General features: G+C 37.8%; 2 protein-coding genes across 3 annotated transcripts; one reads left to right on the top strand and one right to left on the bottom strand.

Annotated features, from left to right (window-relative positions):
- Positions 1 to 1,494: 1,494 nt before the first annotated feature.
- Positions 1,495 to 10,364, bottom strand: akap17a (A-kinase anchoring protein 17A). The gene is given in 5 exon segments (NM_001134815.2): positions 1,495 to 2,551; positions 2,757 to 2,997; positions 5,243 to 5,391; positions 7,701 to 8,475; positions 10,247 to 10,364. Coding segments are annotated over 4 exon segments (1,986 nt in total). The 5' UTR covers positions 8,463 to 8,475; positions 10,247 to 10,364; the 3' UTR covers positions 1,495 to 1,717.
- Positions 10,365 to 13,400: 3,036 nt separating this feature from the next.
- On the top strand, positions 13,401 to 24,188 carry asmt (acetylserotonin O-methyltransferase). Of its 2 annotated transcripts, none has more exons than XM_012956873.3 (8): positions 13,401 to 13,520; positions 15,861 to 16,035; positions 17,502 to 17,631; positions 19,613 to 19,681; positions 20,392 to 20,510; positions 21,785 to 21,919; positions 22,712 to 22,834; positions 23,416 to 24,188. In XM_012956873.3, the coding sequence occupies exons 1-8, from the start codon at positions 13,449 to 13,451 to the stop codon at positions 23,625 to 23,627; spliced, it is 1,035 nt and encodes a 344-aa protein (XP_012812327.1). In that variant the 5' UTR covers positions 13,401 to 13,448; the 3' UTR covers positions 23,628 to 24,188.
- Positions 24,189 to 26,529: the final 2,341 nt, after the last annotated feature.

Raw genomic sequence — 26,529 nt, 5'->3', positions numbered from 1 at the left:
AACTGCCCACACACAGGCTTGCCTTTTTTTTAACCTTCTGCATAGAATTATGTGTTAATGTTTCTGTCTTTGAATGCCAGTGCCCTAGATTTTTTGCTTTCAGGTTGCTATTTGATGTATAAAGCCCCACGTGTAGTGGTAATATGCAGCACTTCAAGATCAAAAGATTTGCTAAACGGATCCTTTGCAGTGCAGAACATGAACAGATATTGATATATGCTGTCATTCCATTTGCATATGTACAACCATGACTCAGGGCAACATACCGTATTAGCACTGAAACTTACTATCTAGCCTATTTTTAGAAACTTAAATCAGCACATTTCTACTGGCATCTACCTGAATGTCAGGTACCTGAAACATATCCATCCCATATTCATTTTGTGAAGGAAAAAAAACCCAAAGGGCTTTGCAGGACCCACTGTTAAGTGATTAGGGCAATAAACTGACCAACATGGTATCCAACCTGGAGCCAAATGGAAGGATACTGTAACACGGGCCATACACAGGAATTGCCAAATGCTTAAGATCCGTTCACAGTCTGAAAAATCAGATCTGCAAGAAGAGATAATTTGCGGTGCAAACTTATAAAAACAGGGGCAAGTCACCATGTTTTTATATATGTTGACCCAAAAGAATTTGCTCATTGCTGCATGAGAAACAACTGCTATAGAGCTCCAATTTCTTTATGCAGCAATGCCAACATTCAGCAGCGCTGCAAACAAAAATTACATTCTATATTTAGAATGCACAACTAGGACCCCCTGTGGCTGACAGTGCTGTGCTCGGAGAAGGGTGCAGTAGCCAAAGTCAAAAGAGCTAAGCACAGTAGTTTGTGTGCCCAAGGGGTTCTGCAGTTGCACTTATCCCTTGTAAATAAGCCATAACATTTTCATTTTAGAGATATCAACTGCAATCCACCAAGGTTACAGTATGGTCTGTTCTTGAGACAGCCAATATGGTAGAATTTGGCTAAATGTGTCTGAGCATGTATGGTCAAGCATTAGTAATCTGCGCTGGGTTGGAAGGAAGCAACTGCTTCATCCAAATGTCAGCACAGCCTAGGAAACATATTTAGCATAGTATCATCTGAAGACCCCAAACTTACAGGAAACCCCAAATGGCATATTCAGTTAATTATCATGTCATTCACACAGCACCTCTAAACGAGAGCTACAAAACTAAAAGCCCATCATGAGCTGTGGAAATCTCCTGACATGTCCCTCCACTGGCAAAGAAACACCAGTGCCCACATTACTTTCTCTGCCACGCTGTCCATTTTGCACGAGGATTTGGGTGTGAAAACTCTAAAGCGTGCATTTTCAGGCCCAAATCATTTGTGTGTGTAAAGTGACAGATGCAAACAGTATTAGGTGGTCACTAGCATTTTTCCAGAAGTGGAGGATCTCCTGGCTATTTGACAGTAGAACCCCTTTAAGGCAAAATAACAACAGCCCATCATATGTAGAAATGCAGATATAAAGAGATGGAGTGTTAAAGAGCACCAAATAAGCATGTATTTTAAGGACAGATCAATAAAGATATCCAAAGTATTTCCCCTTGAAACCCTTTAAAGAAACAAAGACATTAAAATGACATTGAAATTAAAATGTTGACCACTTTAAAATAAAACATAAAAGAGTCACTATTTAATGCATTAATTATACGGAAATAGCCTGAGGTCCCCTGTCCAAGAGCCATGCATTAATTGGTCATTTTAGCTACTCCAGGATTCCCTCTCTCTACTGTAGGATCTTCTACGATGCCTTTTACGTTTATGATCATGTCTGTCCTTTAGATGTTTACTTTTATGTTTGGAAAATTTAGGGCTGCCACTACTTTGTTGGCGTGGGCTGCGGTCTCCGGAAAAATGGGTTTTGTTGGACTTCTTTACTTTTTTACGTCCATCAACATCACTGCTTACATCACGTTTGTGTTTTGACTTATGCTTGCGTGCTTTGTCCTCGGTTTGACAGTGTATTTCAAATGTCTGCTGTTCTTTTTCTTCCTGTTCAGTTCCATTTTTGTGAACTTCTGATTCTTTCAAGCTGCAATTTTGAACATTAACTGATGTGTTATGCTGAGCACTGTTACCCAGAATGCTGTGCAAAGACATAACGTGTCCAGGGATAACACTGGCTTGCTTATACTCCTGCAGAGCAGACATTTCACAACAAACTCCATTTTTAGTCGTTGAATTTGCATAGAGACTGTGTAACTTAAGGGGCTCATTGCCTGAAGGCGTTTGAGTGGAGGTAGATGTGACATAGTTTCGTGGTTCCTGATGTGTATCTTCATTAGGTTTAAGTGGGAAACAAAGGACTGGACTGCACTGGTCTTGCTTTTGATGGTCAGAACACATACTTCTATTAAGAAAACTTTTTACAAGCTTTTCTCTTAATTCTCTTTCTTTGCGCTGAAGCCCAAGAGCCCGTTGCTTTTCTTCTTCCACACGCTTAAGTTCTGCCTCCTGTTCCTTTCTTCGTTCTTCTAACTGAAGTAGGCGCAATCGTTCTGCTTCCATCTCTTCCTGCTCATTGAGCTTTGTTGCCTGCAATAGAGTTGTTGGGAAACTGCTTTTATTATCAAATACATTTGTCCCTACAGAGCTCAATAAAATTTTCTTTTTCCGTGACAAAAATAATATAATGGTGTTGCTGCTACTCTACCCTAAACTGATTTAAAAGCAATCTTTTAAACAGGCTTAAATCCTATATATCTTGTTTTTGCCTGGACAATTAATAAAACGTGTTTACCTTAACTTGGCTTAGCAACTCTGCAATTATCCTGATGGACTGCAAATTCCTCTGAGCCAATAAGAGTCTTCTCTCTTCAAATCTGATTTTCTCTTGCAATTTTTTTTGTTCCTCAGCCTGGATTTTCTGTAATTTCTTTTTGTTTCGTCGTGCTTCTCGCTCTTTCTGTTTCTCTTCTTTCCGTCTGATTTTCTCAATGCGCTTTCGTTCTTTCTCTACTTCTTCCAGCTCCTTCTGCTTACTTTAAAACACAAAAAAACTCAATTTAATTACACAAAATGTTGCGGGTTTCAGTCATTTTCTATATTGTTTGTAATATCATTAAGGATTCTCCCAATCTAGCTTTCATTTTGGGTTGAGTCAAGGTAAAGATTTTCTGCTTACTTTACATTCAGAGCTTGTGTCAAAAGTGGGGAAGTACATAGCTTTTGGTCAACCAATACATTTCCATAAGAGGAAGGAGCACTCATGTACATTTAAATCTGCTAGAAATATCCAAAAATGACCAAAGCAGTCATAATAAGGGTAAAGGCACACTCTGGGCTTTTATTTTTGTGCTCAATTTTAATTACAACATTAAAGTGCCCAAAATCGGCCAGTGCTGCCAACAATCATAGTAAAGCGCCATCGCAGACAATTCAAACCAAGCCTTATTGAGGGAGACGTAAGGCCACTTTGACAGTGGCATTATAGCAGACAAAAAGGTTTCAGTAAACCAATCAAAATGTAAAATTGCACTATTGCCCTCTGGGTTCTCTTGTACGGGGTCTAGACAAGGCAAAGTTGAAGTGGACTGTCAACTGCAACAGCAAATTCATGGAAAGCTCACCAGAATATGAGAAGACACATTCTTAGCAATACATATTTCTTTGCGGAGGGCAGTTATCTGAGGGTCAATTAGAGTGGGGCCTGGATTCTTATTTGCGAAGAATTTATACATATTTAATTTTTTGTAAGGGGGTGAGACAATAAAAATAAAAGTGCTTTAAAGTAATTCAGATTTAATGTAATTATGCCCTGCACTGTTAATACTGACCTGTTCCCTTCAGAAACCCTACTATAGTTTATATTAACAGGCTACTGTGTGGCAACCAAAATCAGGCTTAATGGAACATGTTAAATAGCAGATAACACAATTATATTCTACATAGCATACCATGCTACCTTGCTCTGTAACCTGAATGGCTGCTTCCATCAGATCATTTATATATTAGTGTTTCTGAAATACACCAATTTTAGCAGTGTAGGAGAACAGTAGATTAAATGTTAATTATTTTGAAACACTTTAAATTGTTGGTGTTACTGTGCCTTTAAGGCAACAACTTGCCTGTAAAGCGATTCTGTTGCGATTTTTATTGTGTACTTTTCATTTCTAAATTACATTTTTTACATAGCATAAAATTTTATTTCTGAACCAACAAAAGTTATTTATTTATTTACTTGTAATATTGGTGTTTAGGTGTCATCTCAGTGCATTGTGCCTGAGTCTGAGCTTTTAGAAAGAGCCAGCGCTACACATTAGAACTGCTTTCAGGTAACCTACTCCCATGTAACTGGAGGAGTCCCAAGGCGGACCTGGATTTCTTACTACTGAGTGCTATTCTGATATGTACTGGGAGCTGCTATCTTGCTCCCTTCCCATTGTTCTGCTGATCAGCTGCTGGGAGGGTGGATATCACTTTGCATTTTTGAAAAATGGATTTCAATGCAGGATTCTGCTGGAAGAAGCTTTATTAACTGATGTGTTTTGAAAAAAAAACATGTTTTCTTGTGCACTAAAAATGTTTTACAATCTGCACAAATTTTTATGGTAAAATTTAAAGCCAGAAAAAGAATAACATAAGAAAAGAAGATCTTAAAAGAAAATTATCAGAATTTTTTGATACAACATGAAGCAAATAGGATTTGGTGATGACAGTGCCGGAAGCCTAAATCATGTTATCTTTTCCTTTTTAAAAGTTAAAGGCACAGTATAGCCCTTTTACGATATTCTTTCATAGTATTTTATCATTTCCTACACATATTTCAAATACAACACAACAGGGAACACAGAGACTTTGCAAAGTAATGCACTAGGTAATTCCTTGGCACAGTTGTTGTGGATACTGTATTCCCAAGTGGATATTTGCATGAATACTTAGTGTTTATACCTGTACTGTGCATGATGCAATTATAATCAGACAAAAAGTGATATTGCTCTTCTCTTCATTTGTATAATAATTAAGCAATTACCTTTCATTCTATTTAGCTGATGAATTTTGTTGCAAATGGACAGTAGTACCACATCAATAGGTAAGCTTTCCATCACACTGGCCCCTGCCATTTGTAACGAGCATTAACTTTTTCTCCTGACACCAGTGCTGATGGTAGTGCTTACCACAAAGCAGCAAGAAAAGCATCACTTATGAAATTGCTCTAAATATGATATTGCCCTTAACAGCTTTTAGAAGATGCTACAGTTACTACCTGCACTTCCAAAACCTTACCGCTCTTCCTCTTTTTGTCTCTCCTCTGCTTCCTTTTCTTTTCGTTTCTGCTCTTCTCTGCGTTGTTCCAGTTCCTGCAGTTTCTGCCTTTCTAGTTGGCGCTTTTTAATAGATGCCTCACTTAGGTGTTTGGTTGAGTCAAAAGAGACCTTTATTGTAGAAAAAAAAGGAAATAAAGCGGTGAATAAAATTATAGGAAAAACGTACTTTTCTATTACTGGCTTCCTATAACGTTAGTGATATGGTAACTGAAACATATACTAACTAACTAACTATATGGTGAAAGTATGGATTAAGTATTGTTCTTCATAATATTAATAAAGGCAAGACTTACAGGATCATCATTCTTAAGAGATCTGCTCGTTTGCCAAATGAGTGAATCTTTTCCCGATATGCCCACCTACAGCTGGGCAGTATCAAGCTAATTCAACAGTATAAAAATGGCGGATATAAGCGCCGTCGGATCGGGGACCACATCAACGAGCCGATGCGGCCCCCAATATGACAGAAAAATCAAACCTGCCCAATTTCAGGCCAGATGTTGGTCGTCGGGCCATTGGGGGAGGCCATACATAGGCAGATAAGCAGCCGAATCGGTCTGAAGGATCGATATCGGCAACTGAAATCGGCCTGTGTATGGCCACCTTTAGTAATTGACCTCCATTATTATCTTCCTTATCACCTAACAGGGCCGCAAATGGAATTCTCTACACCAGGGACAACTCCTTTGTTCTCTTCTAGTTTATACAAATAGATACTATAAAATTCTGCACTCAAACGTATTCAAAAATAGTGGCTCTTCAAAGTGAAAAAAATAGTCCCTGGAAACCATGAATCACAATTCTCATTAAGGAAAAAAAAATAATTGAAGACTCTGAAACGGACAAACTGAAGCTCACTTAAGCTCCTTATAAACCTTAAATCGCCAAATGAGCAGATATTTCTCCCAATATGCCCTATAGGAGATATCTTGCTAATTTGATTGTCTGGCCCTAGGGCTATGGACTACAAGCCATTGGAGTGGGCAATGCATCTATGAGTCAATGCCGTCCTCAATCAAATGGTCAAATCAATTTTCTGCCTAATTTTTGGCCAGATGTCGTTGGGTAGGCCTGTCGGAGGGCACCATACACAGGCAGATAAGCTGCCTAATCAGTCTGAAGTACCTGAATTAGCAGCTTAAATCTGCCTGTGTATGGCCACCTTTAGCAGAGCTAGCACATGATCTGGATGCCAGTATAAATGCAGATATGTAGGCTCATGTACAAACATTGGTGCTAAAGATCTGTCTAAGTAACCCTATAGCTAAATGGGGAGATCACAGGCCAAACTAATTACACAATGGTAGCCACACTGGCTAATACAAGCCCTAACCCAATCTTACAGTTTTTCACTCACCTGAATAACTATCAGGAGAGCAACTAAAAATCTCTAACCCTGTGTATATACACAATCATTGACAAAATGGATTATCTGCCAAATAGACACGGGCAGATGTCCAACCATCTGATCAAAAATTAGCTGAAATTATCTTATTTAAGCCTGCTTGAAAGGAATGTTGACCTTCAGACAACCATCTTAAAATAAACAGCCTAGAGTTATTACATACATAAATGTAATTGTTTGCTCTTCTCTGATTCTTAAAGTGATATTGAATCTAAAAAAACCTCTTCAGAATATTAATATATGTAAATGTTACATATAGGCCATGTTGATGGCTTTCTTCTGATAGGGCTGCTTTTGTAAGTAATTGTTACTTGAAGTTCCTAAACCTGACTGTTTTGCCAACCTGACTTTTCCTTCTAAACCTGTCAGTTATAGCTTCTAATGTCACCGCCCTTCTGCTGCACAAATATGGCAGCCCCCTCATAGAGGACATGACAGATTAGACAGATAATGTAAAAGCATCAAATACTTTTACGGAAAAAAATAACTATCATGTTATAATGGAAGTAAAAAAAGTTTTAATTTCTGGTGTTGGTATCTTAGCCAGTGACTTCATATATGCCTCAAAATGTGCAGAAACAAATTGCTTCTGTGCTGCCACAAAGTTCTACTATGCCAGCCAATTAGATTAATGCAAGTAATCCTATAATGGACTAAGCATAGATGGTAATGATTCATGCCTGTATTCTCACATTGTCATTGGGACGGTTCCAAAAACACACCCCTAAAATGTAACGTAAGAATCAGAGCAGTCCTGCTTTAAAAAGCTTCAGTTTTGAAAATCTTTGAATTTAAAAACTGAAGATCAGTTGCAAAAAGCTTATTACTTAACCGTACACATAGATCTATAAATGGTTTCAGCCTTTTAGCAATACTAAGAATACATTGCCAGAAAGGCTTTAGTAATGTTTAATAATTTGCAGAGCAAAGCTCAAGTTGCTCAATAATTCCAAGCCTGTTCTAGAAGACCACAGAATGGATTTGCATGAAATAACGCTGCACAAAAGCACACCTTAATATTGCAGGCCACAGCTTTCCCATCTTCGCCTTTGTACATAAGTTTCATACCACGCAGTGCGTTCATGGCTTTTACAAATCCTACATATTCCTTGTATTGTACGTAGGCTTCAAAGTTCAAGTGGCCACCAAAGCTAAAAGTATGGAAACTCCTGCCTGTCATTTCCTCTCTGTAGGGATCCAGCATAGGTATGTCCACCATCCGAATTTCCCCAAACAAATTGAAAACCTTAATAAGAACATCTTCATTTGGCTTTTCTGAGCCAGAATCCTTCAACGCAAACCATTTGCAAGGCAGGCCTTCCAAATGAATTGTATCAGGTCTTTCTCCTGGAAGGCTCTCATTCATATCTTTTGCGTCACGGAAAAAAGAATCCCAGTCATGTCTGGTGGGAAAGTCTAATTTGTACTCAACCGCTCTGACTTTCAATATATCAGAGAACCCACTTAGCTTTATACTCTTCCCATCAAGAGCTGCTAGAAAAGTCTTTACTAAACTTTTGTTCTCTACTTCCCCTTCAAATCTGATGAAGTCCATGGTGCTTTTTGAAATGCGTAAGGTGGAAAATTGATGGTTGTTCACCATGCCTTTCAGACGTTCCATTACTTCCCAGTTAGATATGGACTTTCCAGGTTGCTTCAGCTGCGGTAGTGCCACGCTGATAATCATCTTTGTGATAGGCTTCAAGTAAAGCCCACAAGAGCCACACAGCTCTACAGCTTCCGATGTATCATGCACTATCGTAGCTGCAGCCATAATCTTGAAGGGGCTGTTAATATATAAAGTAGAAATGTTAGGTAATATCTGCAACTTCTTTTATTAAAATGTTGCCTTTAAAATCAAAAGACAAGCAAGTGAAATAATTTATATGTACCAAATTACACAGCACATATTCCTAATATATTAACAAGCATCCCATTTGTAAATAAAACAGACCTCAAATACTGTGTGTACTGCATACAGCTGCTACAAATGGCTGCATCCATACCAGCAAGTGAGACTGACTGTGACACCCTTGACTCAACTATGCCCCACTTACATTCACAGATGAAGGTAATTATGTACATTCACACTTATGATTATTGCTCTCTCTGCATCTCAGCAAAGGGTTCATACTGTCACTGTGATTGATTTTTAGAAAAGGTACCAGAGAAATGAGTAATTAAACGGTTACCCTACCAAACTCAATTGCTAGGTTGGTAGTTTTACATATCAGAAGGCAAAATGCAACACTGAATAATTATAACATGGTCTACAGGATATTTGAGCAATGGCAAACATGGCATCATATTTTTAGCAAGTCAATTTCCCAGACAAGATGCAGCGTAGCTGCACAGCCATCTCATTAGATTTTGAAAGAGAACTGAACCCTAAATAAGAATCTGTCTAGAAATGCTGTACTCTGTATTAAGAATTTGCTGTATGGGCCAAGAACTTTCTCACAGCTGTAACAGTAATGTTTCAGGCCTTCAGTGTTCAAAGCAGCTCCATATCATGAAATCTAGTTAGGCCATCTTTTGAGTGTCAGTGACATTGCACATGCTCAGTGTGCTCTGGGGTACTGCAGAGAAGCTAAGCTTAGGGTTCAACTCAATTCATAAAAACATTACAGAAAATAAGTTCACATCTGTTACAGAGGCTGATGCTACAGGGCTAACGCCAATTCTGCTGCACTGATTTCTGCGCTGCCATATACTGTGATCTGGGATATAATACCTGAATGTGCTGCCATATACTGTGAATTTGGATATAATACCTGAATGTGTTGCCATATACTGTGAATTTGGATATAATACCTGAATGTGCTGCCATATACTGTGATCTTGGATATAATACCTGAATGTGCTGCCATATACTGTGAATTTGGATATACGGTAATACCTGAATGTGCTGCCATATACTGTGAATTTGGATATAATACCTGAATGTGCTGCCATATACTGTGAATGGGATATAATACCTGAATGTGCTGCCATATACTGTGAATTTGGATATAATACCTGAATGTGCTGCCATATACTGTGATATGGGATATAATACCTGAATGTGCTGCCATATACTGTGAATTTGGATATAATAGCTGAATGTGCTGCCATATACTGTGAATTTGGATATAATACCTGAATGTGCTGCCATATACTGTGATCTTGGATATAATACCTGAATGTGCTGCCATATACTGCGAATTTGGATATAACACCTGAATGTGCTGCCATATACTGTGAATTTGGATATAATACCTGAATGTGCTGCCATATACTGTGAATTTGGATATAATACCTGCACTGTATTGTGCATTGTCACTAAACTCGGGTATCTGACCAGCAGCAAAATATGGGGAGCATTTTCAGAGGCATAAAGTCTTTCTAGCAGGTACACAAAACAAAATGAACTGTAGCATTCCTAGTCTAATTCATTGTTGAGGTTCAGTTCCCCTCAAACAAACCAGCAAGCGGAAGGCTTTGCGTGTGACATCCCGTATTGTTGTTTTCCCTACGCGCATGAATCCCAAGGAGAGGTAGTACAGGGCAGGTGCATACCGCTCTCCCGCTTTCCGTAACACAACCCGGAGTCCCAGACGGCTGCTTAAACGTCCCGAAACGCCATTAGCGCCCTACTCTCTAGATCCTGCCGTACAGCCAACTCCAACGTTCCGCCGCTCATCTCGCGAGACTATGATGTCACGGAGCCACGCAGAGCAGCGCAGTGACGCTAAATCCTTCCGCCGTGAGGCTCTGTCGTGCAAGGTGTCACGCAATCATGTCTGTGGGGGCTGCAGCAGGTCCCACTGCCCGCATTTCCTGAATTAGAGTGGGCTTCAGCTCCCAATATTTGGCCATTCATTGCTTTCTTCACTTTCTCTCCTCCTTACACATTTTAGAAATTACACCTGTGCCAGGAACAAAAAAACCTCCTCCTCAGGGTGGGGGAGCATATTTTTCACACTACATGGTCAGAACAAGGGTAAAACGGAAGTTGTATTTTACTCTTCCTTTATACTTTTATAAACTTGGAATTGTGCAGGTTCCTTCCCTAAGAAAGTTCTGGAACCCAAAAGAACATTGGCAGGGAGTTCCCAAACAAAATGAGACCCATTTCTTTGCTGCTTGCCAGCAATACCCACTACCACTGGTGCCTCTGCTCCCAAAAAATAGTAATTCATGTTCAAATTAAGGCAAAGTGAAATGAAGTAATCTATTTTTCTGAGCTTTTTGTGCAAATGAGGCAGATGTTTCACAGATTAGGGACAAAAGGGCTAATTTAGCAGAATACAACGAAAAGTTAACAAGGTTTTAGGCTCTTTTGTTTTATCCTTGGCTGAAACAGAAAGGCAGGAGCCTCTGCCATAAAAAAAAAATGTGCCAGTGAATTATACTCCTCTAAATATAGAAAGGTTGTGCTTAAAAAGTTGTGCTTGAACTGATTTATTGAGAAATTCCACCTAAACCCCACTAGTATGGGCCATCTGTCCCACTTCCTGCTGGGTGAATTCTCTGGATGTGCAGGGGAGCCACAGGCTCTCAGTACAGATACTGTAGTAAAGGGACCAATCAGCAGCTAGGCTGACCTGATAGGGAACTGAAGCCTGTCTTTGCTTGTGTGAGTGCAGGGCTGTGATTGGCTATCCCCCTCCTACTGTGCTTCTGGCAGGGACCGTTAGGACACGCCCACTCTTCATTTCAAACTCGGACAGAGAACTGATAGGATCTATAGGGAGCTCCAATAAAGGGGCCATTTTTACAGACTGTATTTAATTTTAGCCCAAAGTGAAACCAGCACCATATATTATTCATAATTGCCTACAAAATAAGGGTTTTTCCATTTATCCAATGAGTGTGTAGGGACAGAGGCAGCAGGGAATGTGTGATTTTAGAAGAAGAGAGAAGGGGTGGCACTCGGGTTCAACTTGCATAGATGTTGGTTTGCCTTAGGGCTAAACTACATGGGAGATTTTGTAGAATGGTACAAGTTGGATGTAGATGCATGGGTCAAACTAATCAGAATGATAGAAAAATGTGATGTGCAAACTACATGGAGTATTTGCCATCCAAATGGAACACTGCATGCTTAGTCTGCATCTAACAAGATAAAGCTTATGTTTTTAAAGGACTTTATCTCTTGTTGAAATACATTTGCTGTTGGATCTAGATGCGAAACTCACCATCCTATTTTGACTGATACAACTTGCTTAGCTGCTGTGGGGATAATATTTTGTAGGATCCTATAAAATCTTGCACGATTTTGTGGGTCAAATAAAATGTGGAGCATGGATTGGCAAACTTCCAAGAGAACCCTGATCCTTGTTCAGCACAAGTGTCTAGGATTGTCGCTGTACCCCTTGAGGGTCAAGGTCTCTTTCTCACAGCTGATGGTCAGTCTGCTCCAAGTGTGCATATGAGATACCCTAAAACAAGTTTATAAGTTCAGGAAACTGGTGGCAGTATTCCAGGGTATTCCATATACTCAGATCCACTCCATGCTTCAGTGGACCATTGGATTCTTCTCTCACCTTTCATCATCACTTTTATCGTAGCTGAACCCAGCACTTCCTCTGCAGAGGAAATCCTTTCCAACTCATTTGTGGATTTTGATACACACTGATTCCAGCACCACAGTATGGGATGGAGTTGGCCTGAAGAAGACAGCCCAAACGCTATGGCCTCTCTTTGGTTTTGTTGGGATGGCTCTTGAGGTTCTAAACCTGGGGTCCATTGTTGAAAATGTAACTTCACTGGAATACACTAAGAGAAACCAGCCAGTATTTTAATGAATAACAACTATTTGTGAAAGTAATATTTTAAATATGAATAGAAAGTATCTGGCTAATGGAATTATTTGTTGACAGCACTGGCCTGTTTTGATCCACTTATTGCCAGTTTGAGATGTATTGGTAGTCTGTCATTCACCATGCCAACAGCCAGTCTATGGCAAAATACTGTATGTTGTTGGGTTTACTTTCCTATATGCAGTTTTGTATGTCAAACTGGAGACCTTCAGGAGAATGGACTTACTGACCGCTTTTCAGGTTGGGTTTGCTTTAGGATAATGAGGTAACTATACTTAAGGCAAATATATAATTTTCAAAATATTATTTGTGAGGCCACCAAAATGGAAACATTTAAATGCATACAAATTAATAAATATATATATTGTGAGTGTAACACCAGGAGGAGCAAAGATTGTGTAGTTCTTAAACACCCCTCATACTATACATATATGTATCAGAAAATGTTCATCTTATGTACAATAAAAGGTGGGTTGCTTATCCATGGGTTTGACCTGAAAACAACCACAAAAAAACACTTTAAAAATATTTGATTTAATTTAATAAAAAAAAAGTCATGAAAGACGACTCCTGAAGGTGCAAGTGCAGGAATACTAAGGGGTGCAGCCTTTTTTGCACTTTGCCCACTCTGTGGGGCATTGTACATATGCCCTCTTAGCATCCAGACCAATATGTTTTAAAGGGGTAGATCACTTTTAAGTTGACATTTAGTAGTGCATGTTATAGTAAAGTATTTTTCTTCATTTTTGTTCTCTGTTTTTTCAATCATTATAACAAGCACTTATAATCAATGGTTTTGTGTTAAATACCACGTGGTATAGTTAAAAAAAATCAGTGTGGCTAAAAGAACACGGGAGTAAGTTAAATAGTTTAATACCTCAAGGATTTTAAATCCATAGTCCACAAAGCAGCTTATATAGATACACAGGGCTAGATCCCTTGCAGTCCAACTAAACATGAGCTCTGTACAGGATCTTGACTATCCAAAGCAACTCCTTGAATATAGAGATGGTTTTCTTTTTTCTAAGGTGAGTGTTTTTTTACTTTGTCCTTTTTGCTAACAATTTGGTTTGAAACCACATTCAATGCCTTCTGAATGATAAATGTGTAGACATATGGCAGGTATAAGCTTTGTTATAAAAGGTATTTATCAGCTACAAAATAGTATTTGTCAGCAAATTGACTCAAAACATCTTTGTCTTTGCTTAGTAATTCAGTCAGTGGCATATGACAAAGTAGCGATCCTCTTTAAAAATAGCTTCAAGCTTTTTTGTTTTTTGCAGCCATTTTTTTAAGTAACTGAACATTCTGCAAGCTGCTGCATTGGCCTCAGGCAGATCAGGCTATCACTTTGACTATGGTTGCTATTTTATTTATTCATTTAACTGTTAACTTGTTATTGAAATCTAATATGAAAAATACTTTTTTAGGAATTATTCAATCACAGTATATGTAATATATATAGTACAACCCTCATTTAGGGGACCAGAAAAAATGCTGAGAAATCTGGAAAAATGTGAAATAAGGGAAATGTGTTTAGGCAACTTGGGTTATAAGCACAGGAGTCAATTGAAATACTGAACAGGTATGGGATTCCTTTTCTGGAAACTCGGTGTCCATTATAAGAGCCAAATTATGGGAAGGCCATCTCCATTTTAAGCAAATAACTCTGTGTTTTTTAATGATTCCCTATTACTCTGTAATAATAAAACAATAACTTGTACATGTTGGTAACTAAGCTGCATGAATCCATATTGGTGGCAAAACAATTTGATTGGGTTTATTTAATCTTTAAATGATTGTTAGAAGCCTTAAATTCTTTCGATCCAAATTATGGGAGAATAATTTGTGCATTAAACTCCAGGTCCCAAGCATTCCAGCCAACAAACAAAAAATAGATTAAAAGGAATATAAAATCAAGGTTTGAAAATGTAGTTGCAGTCATATAAAAATGTTGGTGTTACATTTTAGAGAATTTAAAAAAAAAAAAAATGGTTATCTTGCAATGTGATTTGGAGGTATTTGGGTGATAAAAATATTAATTGGTCCCTATCATACAGTATTATTGGCCACATTGAATTTAATGAGAAATGGTATCTCTTTATTCAATGCCAATGTCTTCAGGAGATCACATAAATTGAATCTGGCTCTGTTGGGGGTATTGGGAGTTTTACTTTTCCGCAAATTGGAGAGCACACTTGGATTAATAACTCATGGAACCAGCATTCTCAAGAAAACAATTTTTTTTTTGCATATTAACCATTATAAACTGTATGTGCTAAATAGAGGAGCTGGTATTGTGGCATAAACAGGTATGAGATCCATTATCCGGAAACCCATTATCCAGAAAGTTCAGAATTACGGAAAGGCCATGTCCCATAGACTTCCATAGCAAATAATTTTAATTTTATAAAATGATTTCCTTTATCTCTGTATAATAAAACAGAACCTTGTACTTGATCCCAACTAAGAAATAATTAATCCCTATTGGGGGCAAAACAAGTCAACTGGGTTTATTCAATATTTAAATGATTTTTAGCTGACTAAAGTTATGGAGTTCCTTATCCGGAAAACACCAAGTCCCGAGCATTCTGGTGGAATGTATGGTTTTTTGTGGTGGTGGAAAATTGAAATGTTTGGATCACCTTGCAAGGGCTATAAAGGGCATTTATTAGAGAGCTATATTGAAAAATTATACTATTTTGTGCAAAAATGCTTGTAGTGAGTGCTTAGCTACCTGACCTGGTGCGGGTGCTCATTTTTGGCCACACATATGTACTCCTAGCTTGGTCATTATGCACATACATGTGATGTCATATCAGTATCAATACTGCATCATATATGTCAATTCTAAGATGAACCTCCCATTTCACCCCATTAATCTTCCTAGAAATGCTATGTATAGTGGAGTGGTTGATAGAAAGTAAAGAAGATCTTGTGCTTGATTGATTTCTCAGTTAAAGACGCCAACCAGTCAGGGGCGGGCCAAGCCGACCGGGCGCCCTAGGCAACCCGGTCGGCCAACTCCGCCCACCTCCCCGCGGTGCAGGGGGGCGATTAGATCGGTCATTGCCACTAATGACAAGCGGCGGAGGCAATGACAAAGTAGCACTAGGGGTAGGCAGGAGAGGCTCCTGCCTGGCACCCCTCAATCGTTGCACCCTAGGCAGCTGCCTCTTCTGCCTACCCCTAGTTCCGGCCCTGCAACCAGTTGTTGAATGATGTTGAAGGAAACTGTGCATTACAGCTCTACAAATGGTTGAATGTTGAACAACATTGTTCTGAGTAATATGTTATCAAACTTTTAGGCTTTTCTCACTACCTTTGGGACTACTAAATGCTCTAAACAGAGATATATACTTTTTTAGACTTTGTTTACAGCCTGTGAGCTGGGAATATTCGATTTGTTACATAAATCAGGTGAAGCTCTGTCTACCCTGGCTATCTCCTCTCAGCTGGGCACCAACACAGATGCAACAGATCGCCTCCTTAGTGCCTGCGTCGGACTAAAGCTCCTGAAAGTGGAGATGAAAAATAATGAAGGTAGGATATTTCAGAATTTTTTTCTTAGTGTGACTGACAGTTATGAATATACTTTGTATTTACATAATAAAAAGTTTGTGGCAATACAGGTATGGGATCTGTAATTCGAAAACCTGTTATCTAGAAAGCTCTGAATTATGGAAAGGCCATCTCCCGCAGACTCCATTTTAATGAAATAATTCACATATTTTAAAATTATTTTTTTTCTCTGTAATAATAAAACTGCACCTTGTACTTGATTCCATCTAATTTATAATTAATCCTTATTGGAGGCAAGTTTAGTTAATCTTTAAAGGACATGTAACCGATTAAATTGTTTTCTGGTAACCCCGAGAAAACAATTTAATCAGTGAACAGCCTTTTTGAATTCTTAAAATACCTGCCACTTCTGTTGTTCAAAGTTCAGTGGGCAATATCGGGCTAATCCCTAGGGCCAAACGATCAGATTAAAATGGTGGGCATAGGCGCTGTCGGACCAAGGACTGCATCAACAAGCTGATGTGGCTCCCGATCTGATGGGGAAATCAAACCAGCCCGATTGCGATCTGGTCAATTTTAGGCAGGGGGAGATTAGCTGCTGAATCAGTCTAAAGGACCCAAATTGGCAGATGAAATCTGCCCCTGTATGACTGCCTTAACCCCCTCGCCCCCTTCCTTAGCAATTGACTTTAGCTCTTGGCTTACTGAGCATGTTCATTTCTTCTCAACTGCCAAGAAGAGAAGAGATGGCTCTAGCTGTGCACTCTGCTGGACAAAAATGTTTTTTCTTCTAACCTCCTGTCCTGAGCTCAGATTAACCATTACAGGGCACAATCCAAGCAGAACTTTTTTTATCAGAGTAAGTTCTGCCTGTGTAAGCCGCATTTTCATGTGGTCCCCAATCGAGCTTGAGCATTCATATCCCAAAACGATGCGAGAGTTCCCAAACTAAAAAGCTTGGCACCTAAAACCTGAAGGCTCAAGCATTCATAAATGTTGCATGTTGTGAATTACAATTCAACATCTTGTTTCTCGCACTGTAACATCATTCTAGTAAACCCCACAAATTGTTAAACATGGATTGCTTCCAGCCTCAAGACTCTCTATAGTTTTTAAGTACTGTATCTGTATTCCCACCCATTCAATAGGCTTAAGAGGTTCCTACATTTTTTAATATCTGCATTAGCACCCTGCAAAACATTTCAATCGTCATTTCAATCGTAGAGACAAACTAAAATTTGTTTATGCAGAATAAATTCTGTAAACACAAAGGTGATGTTCATGTTACAAAATGAATTTTAAAACACAAAAATTATACTCATAGGATGATGGATTTGTTTCCAAGAAATTGATTTTTATATTCACAGAATGTTTTTGGGTTTTTTTGTGCTCACAAAATTACTTTTTTGATATCTGTGCACCAGTGATGTGTCTAAGTAGAATGTTTAACTGCAGCACCACATTCAATTGTTTATTTTCTTTTTTAGCTTTCTTTTCAAATACAGATGTCTCCAATATGTATCTGGTAAAATCAAGCCCAAGATCATTCTACCAAATGATGATGTATTATTCCAAAACTATATACATGTGCTGGCACTTCTTACCTGATGCTATAAGGTACAAATTACTGATATTTCTTATAACAAGTGACCTATTAAAATACAATTATGTAATCTGTGCTTTTGCAAAAAAAAAAAAAATTAATTTATTTTCAGTTTCTAAAAATAAAGAGAGCTATTTCATATATTTTATTGCAAGCTAAAATTTGCTGCATAAAAATATATATATTTTATATACATGACAACGAATGCTACTTAAACCTTCTTGTCCTTCCTTTAAGCATGGCAGCAGCGGGTGGCTCCACTGTTGCAGTTGACATTAGAGTATAGTGAGTCAGTATAGTGACATAGCACGTACCATCCTGTGATGCCAGTCACATCATAGGAGCTGTATGCTGCTGTGAATAGAGACTGAGAGCTTCCAACTGGCACCAAAAAAAATATTTTTTTGCTTACGCTGGCCATACATTATAAGATCTGCTGGTTTGGCACGGTCACCAATCAAGCAGGTCTTTCCCCAATATGTCCACCTAGAGTGGGACCTAGGGCCGAAAGATCAGATCACAACAATGGCTATTCAGGCTATGGGAGCGAGGACTCTATCACTGACCCGATGCAGCCCTAGATCCAAGGGGAAAAGCCTGTCCAATAGACATCAGCCATATTTTAGGCAAGATATCAGTCGGGTAGACCCATCGCAGGGCCCAATACACAGGCACAATGTGTCTGAAGGACCTGAATTGGCAGCTTATATCTGCCTGTATATAGCCACCTTTAGATGGTAGGGGAGCAAGTAGTGGTGTAAGTAAGTATATTCAACAAGACTGCTCATGTATTCTCCTTAATCATAAAATTGCTATTCCATCACACCAGTATCAATTTTTCCTTAGTTCTTACTATTAACAGTGGGCGTATTTTTCACAGGCTTGTGACTTCTTTCCTGTTTGCACTGTTTTGGCAATCTGACCACTGCCCAATGTATTGGTCCTACATGATGAGTCTCAAAATTGTGACTTTTTATATAGCCACATACTGTATGGTGGTCCCAGTTATTGACTTCTAGTCTTTGTTCTTTGGGAAAAATGTCTTCTGATTATTGAACTGGTTCTATAGGCTGATCTACTCCAGATGTGGCTTTTATGTGCACACATAGACATCCGTCATCACTGTCTGAACATGATCATCAAGGCAAACAGTATATCCTAAAAAAGCAGGAATATTTATAAGGACAGTATTGTTGAAAAGACAAACATACTTTTGCTAAGTCCTTCTTCTACCTCTTGCCTAGATGTTCTGTACTGCACCCAATGCTTTTTAGATTGTAAGCTCTTTTGGGCAGGGCCCTCTTCACCTCTTGTATTGGTTGTAGGTTTTTATGTTTAATGTATATACATATTTAATATACAACACCACAGAAAATGTTGGTGTCTTTATTACCTGATAGAAGTCCCAGTGAGGCCGAAACATTGCCAATCTGAAGTACTGTATGTCTTTTTGAGCATAAATAAATCACTTTTGAGCACAATTTGTCCAGTATGCTGCAGGTACTATGTATATAAAAATTATTTTTGTCCTTAGGCAGGATTGGGTCTATATACTGTACAAGCACCTGGAACCTAATGGTAGAGCCCTCTAACTATAAATGGAATCTTAGGGTTTCCTTGTCTGACCTCCCTCATCTTCCCCTATAGTATTGTTATGGCTTCTTTTTTACCCTCTAGTCTGCTAATGACCTCAGTTGGCACTCATCCAGTCACTTTGCTGCATGTTTGGTGATAATTTGGTTAGCCTTTTTCACTTTTTATATATGAGGTCAAGGCTTCCTCTTTTATATAGGTTGGGTTTAGGTTTCCACCTTTTTTATAAAATGGCCATAGACAGACCGTGCAGTTGCCAGAAAAAAACACAGAAAATAGATTCAGTTATATCATAAAAGGACAATGAAATGTTTAAACATTTAATTCTGTAAACAACTTCAATTTTTGGGTTATAACACATTAACATGTGGCCTTGCTAATACTTCCAATTTTTAATTTCAGGGAAGGCAAAAGGCAGTATGAACGAGCTTTTGGAATAACTTCAGAGGATATATTTAAAGATTTGTACAGGTAATGCATTTAAAACTTCTAAAATAATGTTTGAATTTTTATTTTGTCTTTTGTTTAGCATTCAAGTGTATAAATGATGAATCCGTGTTTTTCTAATAAGCACAGAATAGAGGTTTTTTTTGGTTTTGGAGTGGCTGCCTGATACCATGCAGAAACAGTTAGTGATGACCGAATCCGTACTGTTTGGCTTCACCGAAAATTTTGCAAACCTGCTGTGACTTTTTTTTGACGCAACCTCAACTTTTTTTGATGCAAATGCACCTTTTTCCTCACTGGACAAATTTTTGCTGCAGTTTAAAAAAATTGCCAATGGTGAAATCCTGAATTTTGCAGCGAACTTTGACCCAAAGTTGACATGTGATTATCAGCTTTCTGGTTTGACACTAGAAGCATTTAAAGGACCTGAATTTTTTCTCATGTAGTACATGAACTTAACCAGAAGATGTCAGTAGGATACCTGCTCAGATCTTTTAAGGAGAAAATCAGTATTGTTAGGTCCTGTAACTGGAGAGTACTGTCCTATTTTATAGATTTATAAATATTTGATTATACATATTAAATATTACAAAGTATTTTTTTGCAGGTTTCTCAGTTTTCTCATGGTTGTGTCTTGCTTTATTATCAGTCACAATCCTTTCTATTAACCAGTGCTATTTATTTTAATTGCCTGTACAACTGAAAAGCAATAATGTATGTATGTTTTTGATTAGGTCAGAGGAAGAGACGGTGAGTTTCATGCATCATATGGAATCAATATGGCATATATGTGGAAAAGATGTTCTTGCAGCCTTTGATCTATCTTCTTTTAAGGAAATCTGTGATATAGGAGGTAAATGTTTATATAGGATAACCTTTTTGGAAACAACTAAATCTTTGGCTGAGACGACCTTGTGGGTAGTACAAATTCTGAACCACATATAACCCATATCCTGTGCCCATAAACTTGATCAGAAAGTTCACATGATGCAATAGTACTCCTTTTCCCCAAATAATGTGTTTTATTCCTAGTTACTGCTGCCTTAAACTAAGCATTTATAGTAAAACTGTGTCCTGATATCTTTTAACTAGAATTAGTGGATTTATACATAATAGATCCTACAGCAAGAATTCTACCAAAATGATAAATTCAGAGGCTGAAATCTACTAGGCACCTTTTTTTTTATAATATAGTTGGTGGCTGGATAGGCACTGGCCAGTCAGCTTCTGGTTTGTGCTAAACTGGCTTAAGGTGTGTTATAAGTTACTTTATATTTAAACTATTATGACACGATAGTCAGCCCCTTGAGTTCTGTCTCTGCATTTGTTTATTGTAGGGACAATATGGCCGTATAGGCAGGAAGTTATATAAAATGGTTTGTATTTATGATAGCCACTTGCAGGATTCCGTACACAGCTGTGCCCTGTGGAAAAAAGGCTGAATGACCTGTGAATGCTCATTTATTTAAAAATTGTGTCTTTTTTTATTACAGTACATGTATAGCTGGACACTCACAGCTTGTTAATGTTAATTATTTGTTACACATCTTCTACTTATAAAGCAATGATACCTCTGCTTGACCTTAGAGAAAATAATTATTAGGATATCCAATGTAATAATGGTCACACTTGCACAGATTTCCTATGCAATCTTATACATTTCCATCCAAATACTTTATAGTCTGCCTGTGTGTATGGCCGGTAATATTTAGTTGGTCAGCGTCTGGAGCAATCATGCCATAGTGGAAAACTGGCACACATTTCTACTGTGTCATACACACTACTATAATATGTACTTTAATATACTATCATATCTACTATCATGTTAATATATAAGGATAAGTGGAAATAATTCACTATTGATGAAGTGGGAATTTTTCAATCATGAATAAAGAAAAATAAAATTCTGTTAGGGGAAATGGTTTGCAAAAAATAGTCAGCAGGGTCATTTAATACAGCCTGGGATGCAAGTGCAAGATGTGATAATTACTGGATCTGTGTCCTTTAAATAATAAATAATATACAGAGAAAAAAATTGCCCTTTAGCATTAAGAGACTAACATTTTTTATAGACTGTTTATGTTTGGTTTGTACCTTTTTACTCATTCCTATATTATGTAATTTTAGGATGCTCGGGTGGTCTTGCCAAGCATTTTCTTTCTCTGTATCCTTCTTCTTCCGTGACCATTATGGATCTGCCTGAAGTAGTGCAAATGGCAAAGAAGCACTTTATAACAGATGGAGACATTGTTTTCCTTGAAGGTAATGTCTTTTTCTCCCTGTTCTGCCATCAGCCTGGCTCAAATTATAGGCTTTTCTATGCAAATACAGTAGGTGTATTCTAGGGTGAAAGTCACCCTAAAAGTTCATAGGGTAAAACACACCCTATTAAGGGTGAAACACATTCATAAAATGTATAGCTCTATTAAATACAACTCGGTGGCATGAAACAGCATTGGTGCCAATACAGGAGCAGGTTTGAGGAGGCAAACAAGCATGCTGCACTACATTTATATCAAGCATGAAAATGGACTCCATAGTGTATATAACAATATCTTATATAAGCAGGCAGTAAACAAATCAGAGGACACACGCACGAAAAAGAAGGTAGGATGACAGCAAAAAGCAGTTTTCCATTAGGACATCGTTTTTTTGTATTTTGTAATGCTGCCAAGATCTTTTGGTGACATTTAATAAAAGCTTCCTGTTTGCTTGTTGTTTAGAAAGCATTTGTCACACATTTCTAAACATGCTGTATTACATTCTAATGTACCTGTAATTGGCAGCTACTGCAAATACTAGTGTTGATGTTGCTTCGAATACATGTAAGACTACTTTATAAATGTGCTTAAAATGAGTTGTCAGTGCAAACCACCTTAGAAACTGTTAGAAGCACTAGAATAGGCATTTTTATTTATAGGCACTTCAACATGCAGCAAAGCAAGCACAGAAATGGATAAAATGTGTGTCTAATATAATATTAAAATGAATTAATATGTTTTTGTAAGTTAAGTAAAAAAAGAAAATTTCTTCTTTTTTTTTTTTTTTCCAAAGGAGATTTTTTTAATGATCCCCTTCCGGAGTCAGACCTGTATATATTGGCTAGAATCATCCATGACTGGACAGAAGATAAATGCCTCCGTCTGCTAAATAAAATTTACAAGTCTTGCAGACCAGGTGAGTTTCTGTGAAAGTTACCACTTCTCTAGTACTTTGAACTAATTGTATTGTATACAAACAACCACTGGCACTGCCATGCTGGCACCTACTGGAAACAGGTGAGTGGGGGGTGAATTTTGTAGCTGAAAAGTAAGTTGAAGACTTCCATACAGCAGATCTGTGGTCTGGGCCCTCTTGTACCTCCTCTGACCACAGTGTCTGTTATAGTAGTTACACCACTGAGAACAATTGTGAAGAGTAGTGCAACTCACAGCAGTGCAATTCAAACAAATCTAATCTTATACATGCCCATTAGTTAATTTCAGATGTAAGCTATTTAATTTAGCAAGATAATTAGTAGTATATGAGGTGTGCAGGGTCTTTATTTTGAAATAGTTGAGCCAGACACACACACGTAGACACAGGGGGCAACTTTTTAAAAGGTTGCTCTGACTTATCGCCTGTGTGTCTTTGCCATTAAAAGTATAATTGAACCTGCTATTCCATACTCTTTTCTGTAAGTACAGATGATTAGGGTCTCATGAAGAACAGCATAAGAGTATTTAGCCCTGTGTGTTTTTATTCTGGGATAAAAACAGGAGGTGGGGTCCTGCTAGTCGAAGCGCTGCTGAACGAGGACAGAAGTGGCCCATTGTCTTCCCAGATGTTTTCACTGAACATGTTGCTGCAGACAGAAGGGAAGGAGAGGAGTGCATCTGAATACCACAAGCTTCTGGCTGATTCTGGCTTCAGGGAAATTCAAGTGAAAGCAACTGGAAAGTTCTACGATGCTGTACTGGGGAAGAAGTAAACTAATATGCATCCCTTCACTTTGTTGCCTGTCAGCAAAAGAACTGCATATTTTGTTTCACCTTTCTTGATTACTTGTTTAACATCTTTACTCAAATATTTACCCAAACATCAGACTAATTAGTAACTAATTGCAATCATTTTTAATATATATTTCATGGCGAGTTTTGAAGCCTACTGTTAATTTTATATTGATCAGTTTATATCTTGTGCAATAACTGATACATTTATGGAGCAGTATTGTACAGTTCACTTGATATCTCATATTTATCATTAACCCATGCTTGTGATATAATTCAGTTCTTACATGTAATTTCTGTGCTTATTTTATCGTGTCCTTGTTTACAGTGATATTCTCTCCAATTACACAGCCATCTCACATAACAGTGTAATGTAATTTCAGTGTTAGCACTTTCCTTTAGCTGACTTAGATTTGATGGTAATGACATTAAAGACTTGATTTACTGCATTATCCGATTATGCGATACAATTATTATTGTAATAAAACATGTAATGTGGTCCTTTGAAAAGCTCAAAATACAATCTTTTTTTCATTTCGCTACATCACTTTTTCTTTTTAAACCCTTTTCTACCCTTTCCCCATCTTAACTCTCTCTTACGTTTTTTTCCTTCAATCACCAGTAGGGTTTATTTCCTAGCGACCTCTATGACCCTGGGCTGGGCAATGCTCTAATAGACTTGAGTGACAATCACCCAGACCAGTTTAATGGAGGAATGTACACCTTTAAGAAAAGAGCTCTAAAGGGATAAACTTTAAAGGTCCATTTGACCATATCTTCTACAAAAGCTCTTCTAGCAGATTTGTCGTTTTAATAGACCTTTTTAGATAATTTACTTTACTAAGTAAGTCAAATTGCCAAGAAAAGTTTTGAAATAGGCCCAAATAGTACCAAATCCTGACACCCAGAGGAATTGAGAGAGATTACTTATCTGGGAACTAAGCATAGATGTATTTACCAAAAAGGCCAGAGAGACCCATGGAAGCAACTTTACGCACATTGATATTGTTCAAATTTGTATATGCATTCTAGCACTTTTTAGCCTTGCTATTTAGGGAAAGGGTTAAAACTGAAGGGATTTGTGAAGCTAAAAGGGGCAGAGAAAAATATTTGTATGGCATATTCCAAAGGGCAAGGGGTCACTATCTTCTATAATGGCCTAGGGTAGCCCAACTAAATGAATTATTTTGCTGCCAACACATTTGTTATATCTAGGACTTGGCTAAATCATTTTTTTTAAATGCACATTTAGGGTCATTTATGACTGCAGGTGCAGTAAGCAAAGTACAATATTCAGTGCAGTCACCATGTTTTTTCCTATAATAGTGTTTTTTTCCCAGAATTTCAGTGTTATTGTGCATGCCAGTGGGCGTGATACAAATGTAGTAGATGTATCAAAATTAAACCCATTGTACTTGTACTACATTGCAGTCACACCACTGATGCAGGGCACTGAGGGATACCCTGACACTACCTAGTCTTGATATGGCAATAGGTCCAGGGTTCCTCTGCATCAGAAGATGTAACTGCACTTCAGAATGGGAGGCAGGAAGGACTAAGTAGCACAAAGCACCACTATACAGAATTGCAAAGAGTAACACAAGTATGTGTAATAAATGGGGTTTTACGTGCAACTGTGCAATTTATGGGACTGAAACTGCCCTTTTGGTCATAAATAAGCCCTTTGTTTAGAATTTATAAGAAAACAAATGTTTTATTGTACTTTTTATATTTGTGTTAAAGGAGAAGGAAACTCATTTTAGGATTTTACTGCCAATAGATTTGCTACATTGGTGCAAGTTAGAACGCTATATTCTGCAGAAAGCTTTACCATACCTGCGTAAAGAGCCTTAAAAATACATGTATACGCAAAAAAGTCTGATACTGAAGTACATGTATACACAAAAAAGACAAGAAATCCTGTGTTTATTTTGATAGAGGACTCAGTGCAGCATTACTGTAAGTACTGATAAAGCTTACTTGGTTTTTACCTTTCCTTCTCCTTTAATGGAAGCACTGTCTCTGCTGTTAGGGGATCCTGGAAGTTGTATATCATCACTCTTTTTACTAAAGCAAAAATGTTATGTTGAGGGCTGCTGGTTCATCGCATTATTCTCAGATATGTCTCCTCACTTCAAAAAATGTGAATGTCTATGAGATGATTTTCCCTTTTGCTCTGCACCAACAATGATTCATGGCTTCTGTCATTGGTAGAACCTGATGGAAAAAAAAATTTAAAATCTTTATACAAACTACATAACTATATTATGGGGAAAATTTAGCAACTGCAGAATTTTTAATCTAATATTAATTTAAAAAGATCTTATGATTACTGCATATTTATTAAAGTACAAAGTCTTAAGAATAATTACATGGAAGTGGCCAAAAATTATTTCTTTGTTTAGTTTATTTTCCAATTTCAGGGACTTATTATGAAAGCTGTAAAGGTACCTTGATAATACAGACTTGTTTAAATGTGTTTTCTTCTAGTGAGGTCAGATGTCACTCCTTAGTGTATCATCAATCATTATATCCAATTTATTCAATCTCATGAAGTTAGAGCACCCTTCACCTTTGCCCAAATCTACATATTACGCACAAGGGACTCATGAAGACTCAGAGCAAATCACTAAAATGTATCACACTATAGATCCAAGCAAATGATTTACATTAGAGGCATCAGGGTCCAACTACACTCTGCACATGTGGAGATGGTTTGAAGTTTGGTTTGAATTTTATCATTTCAAATGCTATATGGTCAAATGACCCCACTGTATTTAATCAAGTAAACACATGCATGAGTGTGGTGAGTTTTAAACATTTAAAACTGCAGGTTAGAGGAATGTTTGATAGGGTGCTACTCTATTAAAGACCTGTCAATGT

This window comes from Xenopus tropicalis, chromosome 2, assembly GCF_000004195.4.
Source record: "Xenopus tropicalis strain Nigerian chromosome 2, UCB_Xtro_10.0, whole genome shotgun sequence".
NCBI classification, from domain to species: Eukaryota; Metazoa; Chordata; class Amphibia; order Anura; family Pipidae; genus Xenopus; species Xenopus tropicalis.
This window is presented reverse-complemented; position numbering and strand designations above follow the sequence as displayed.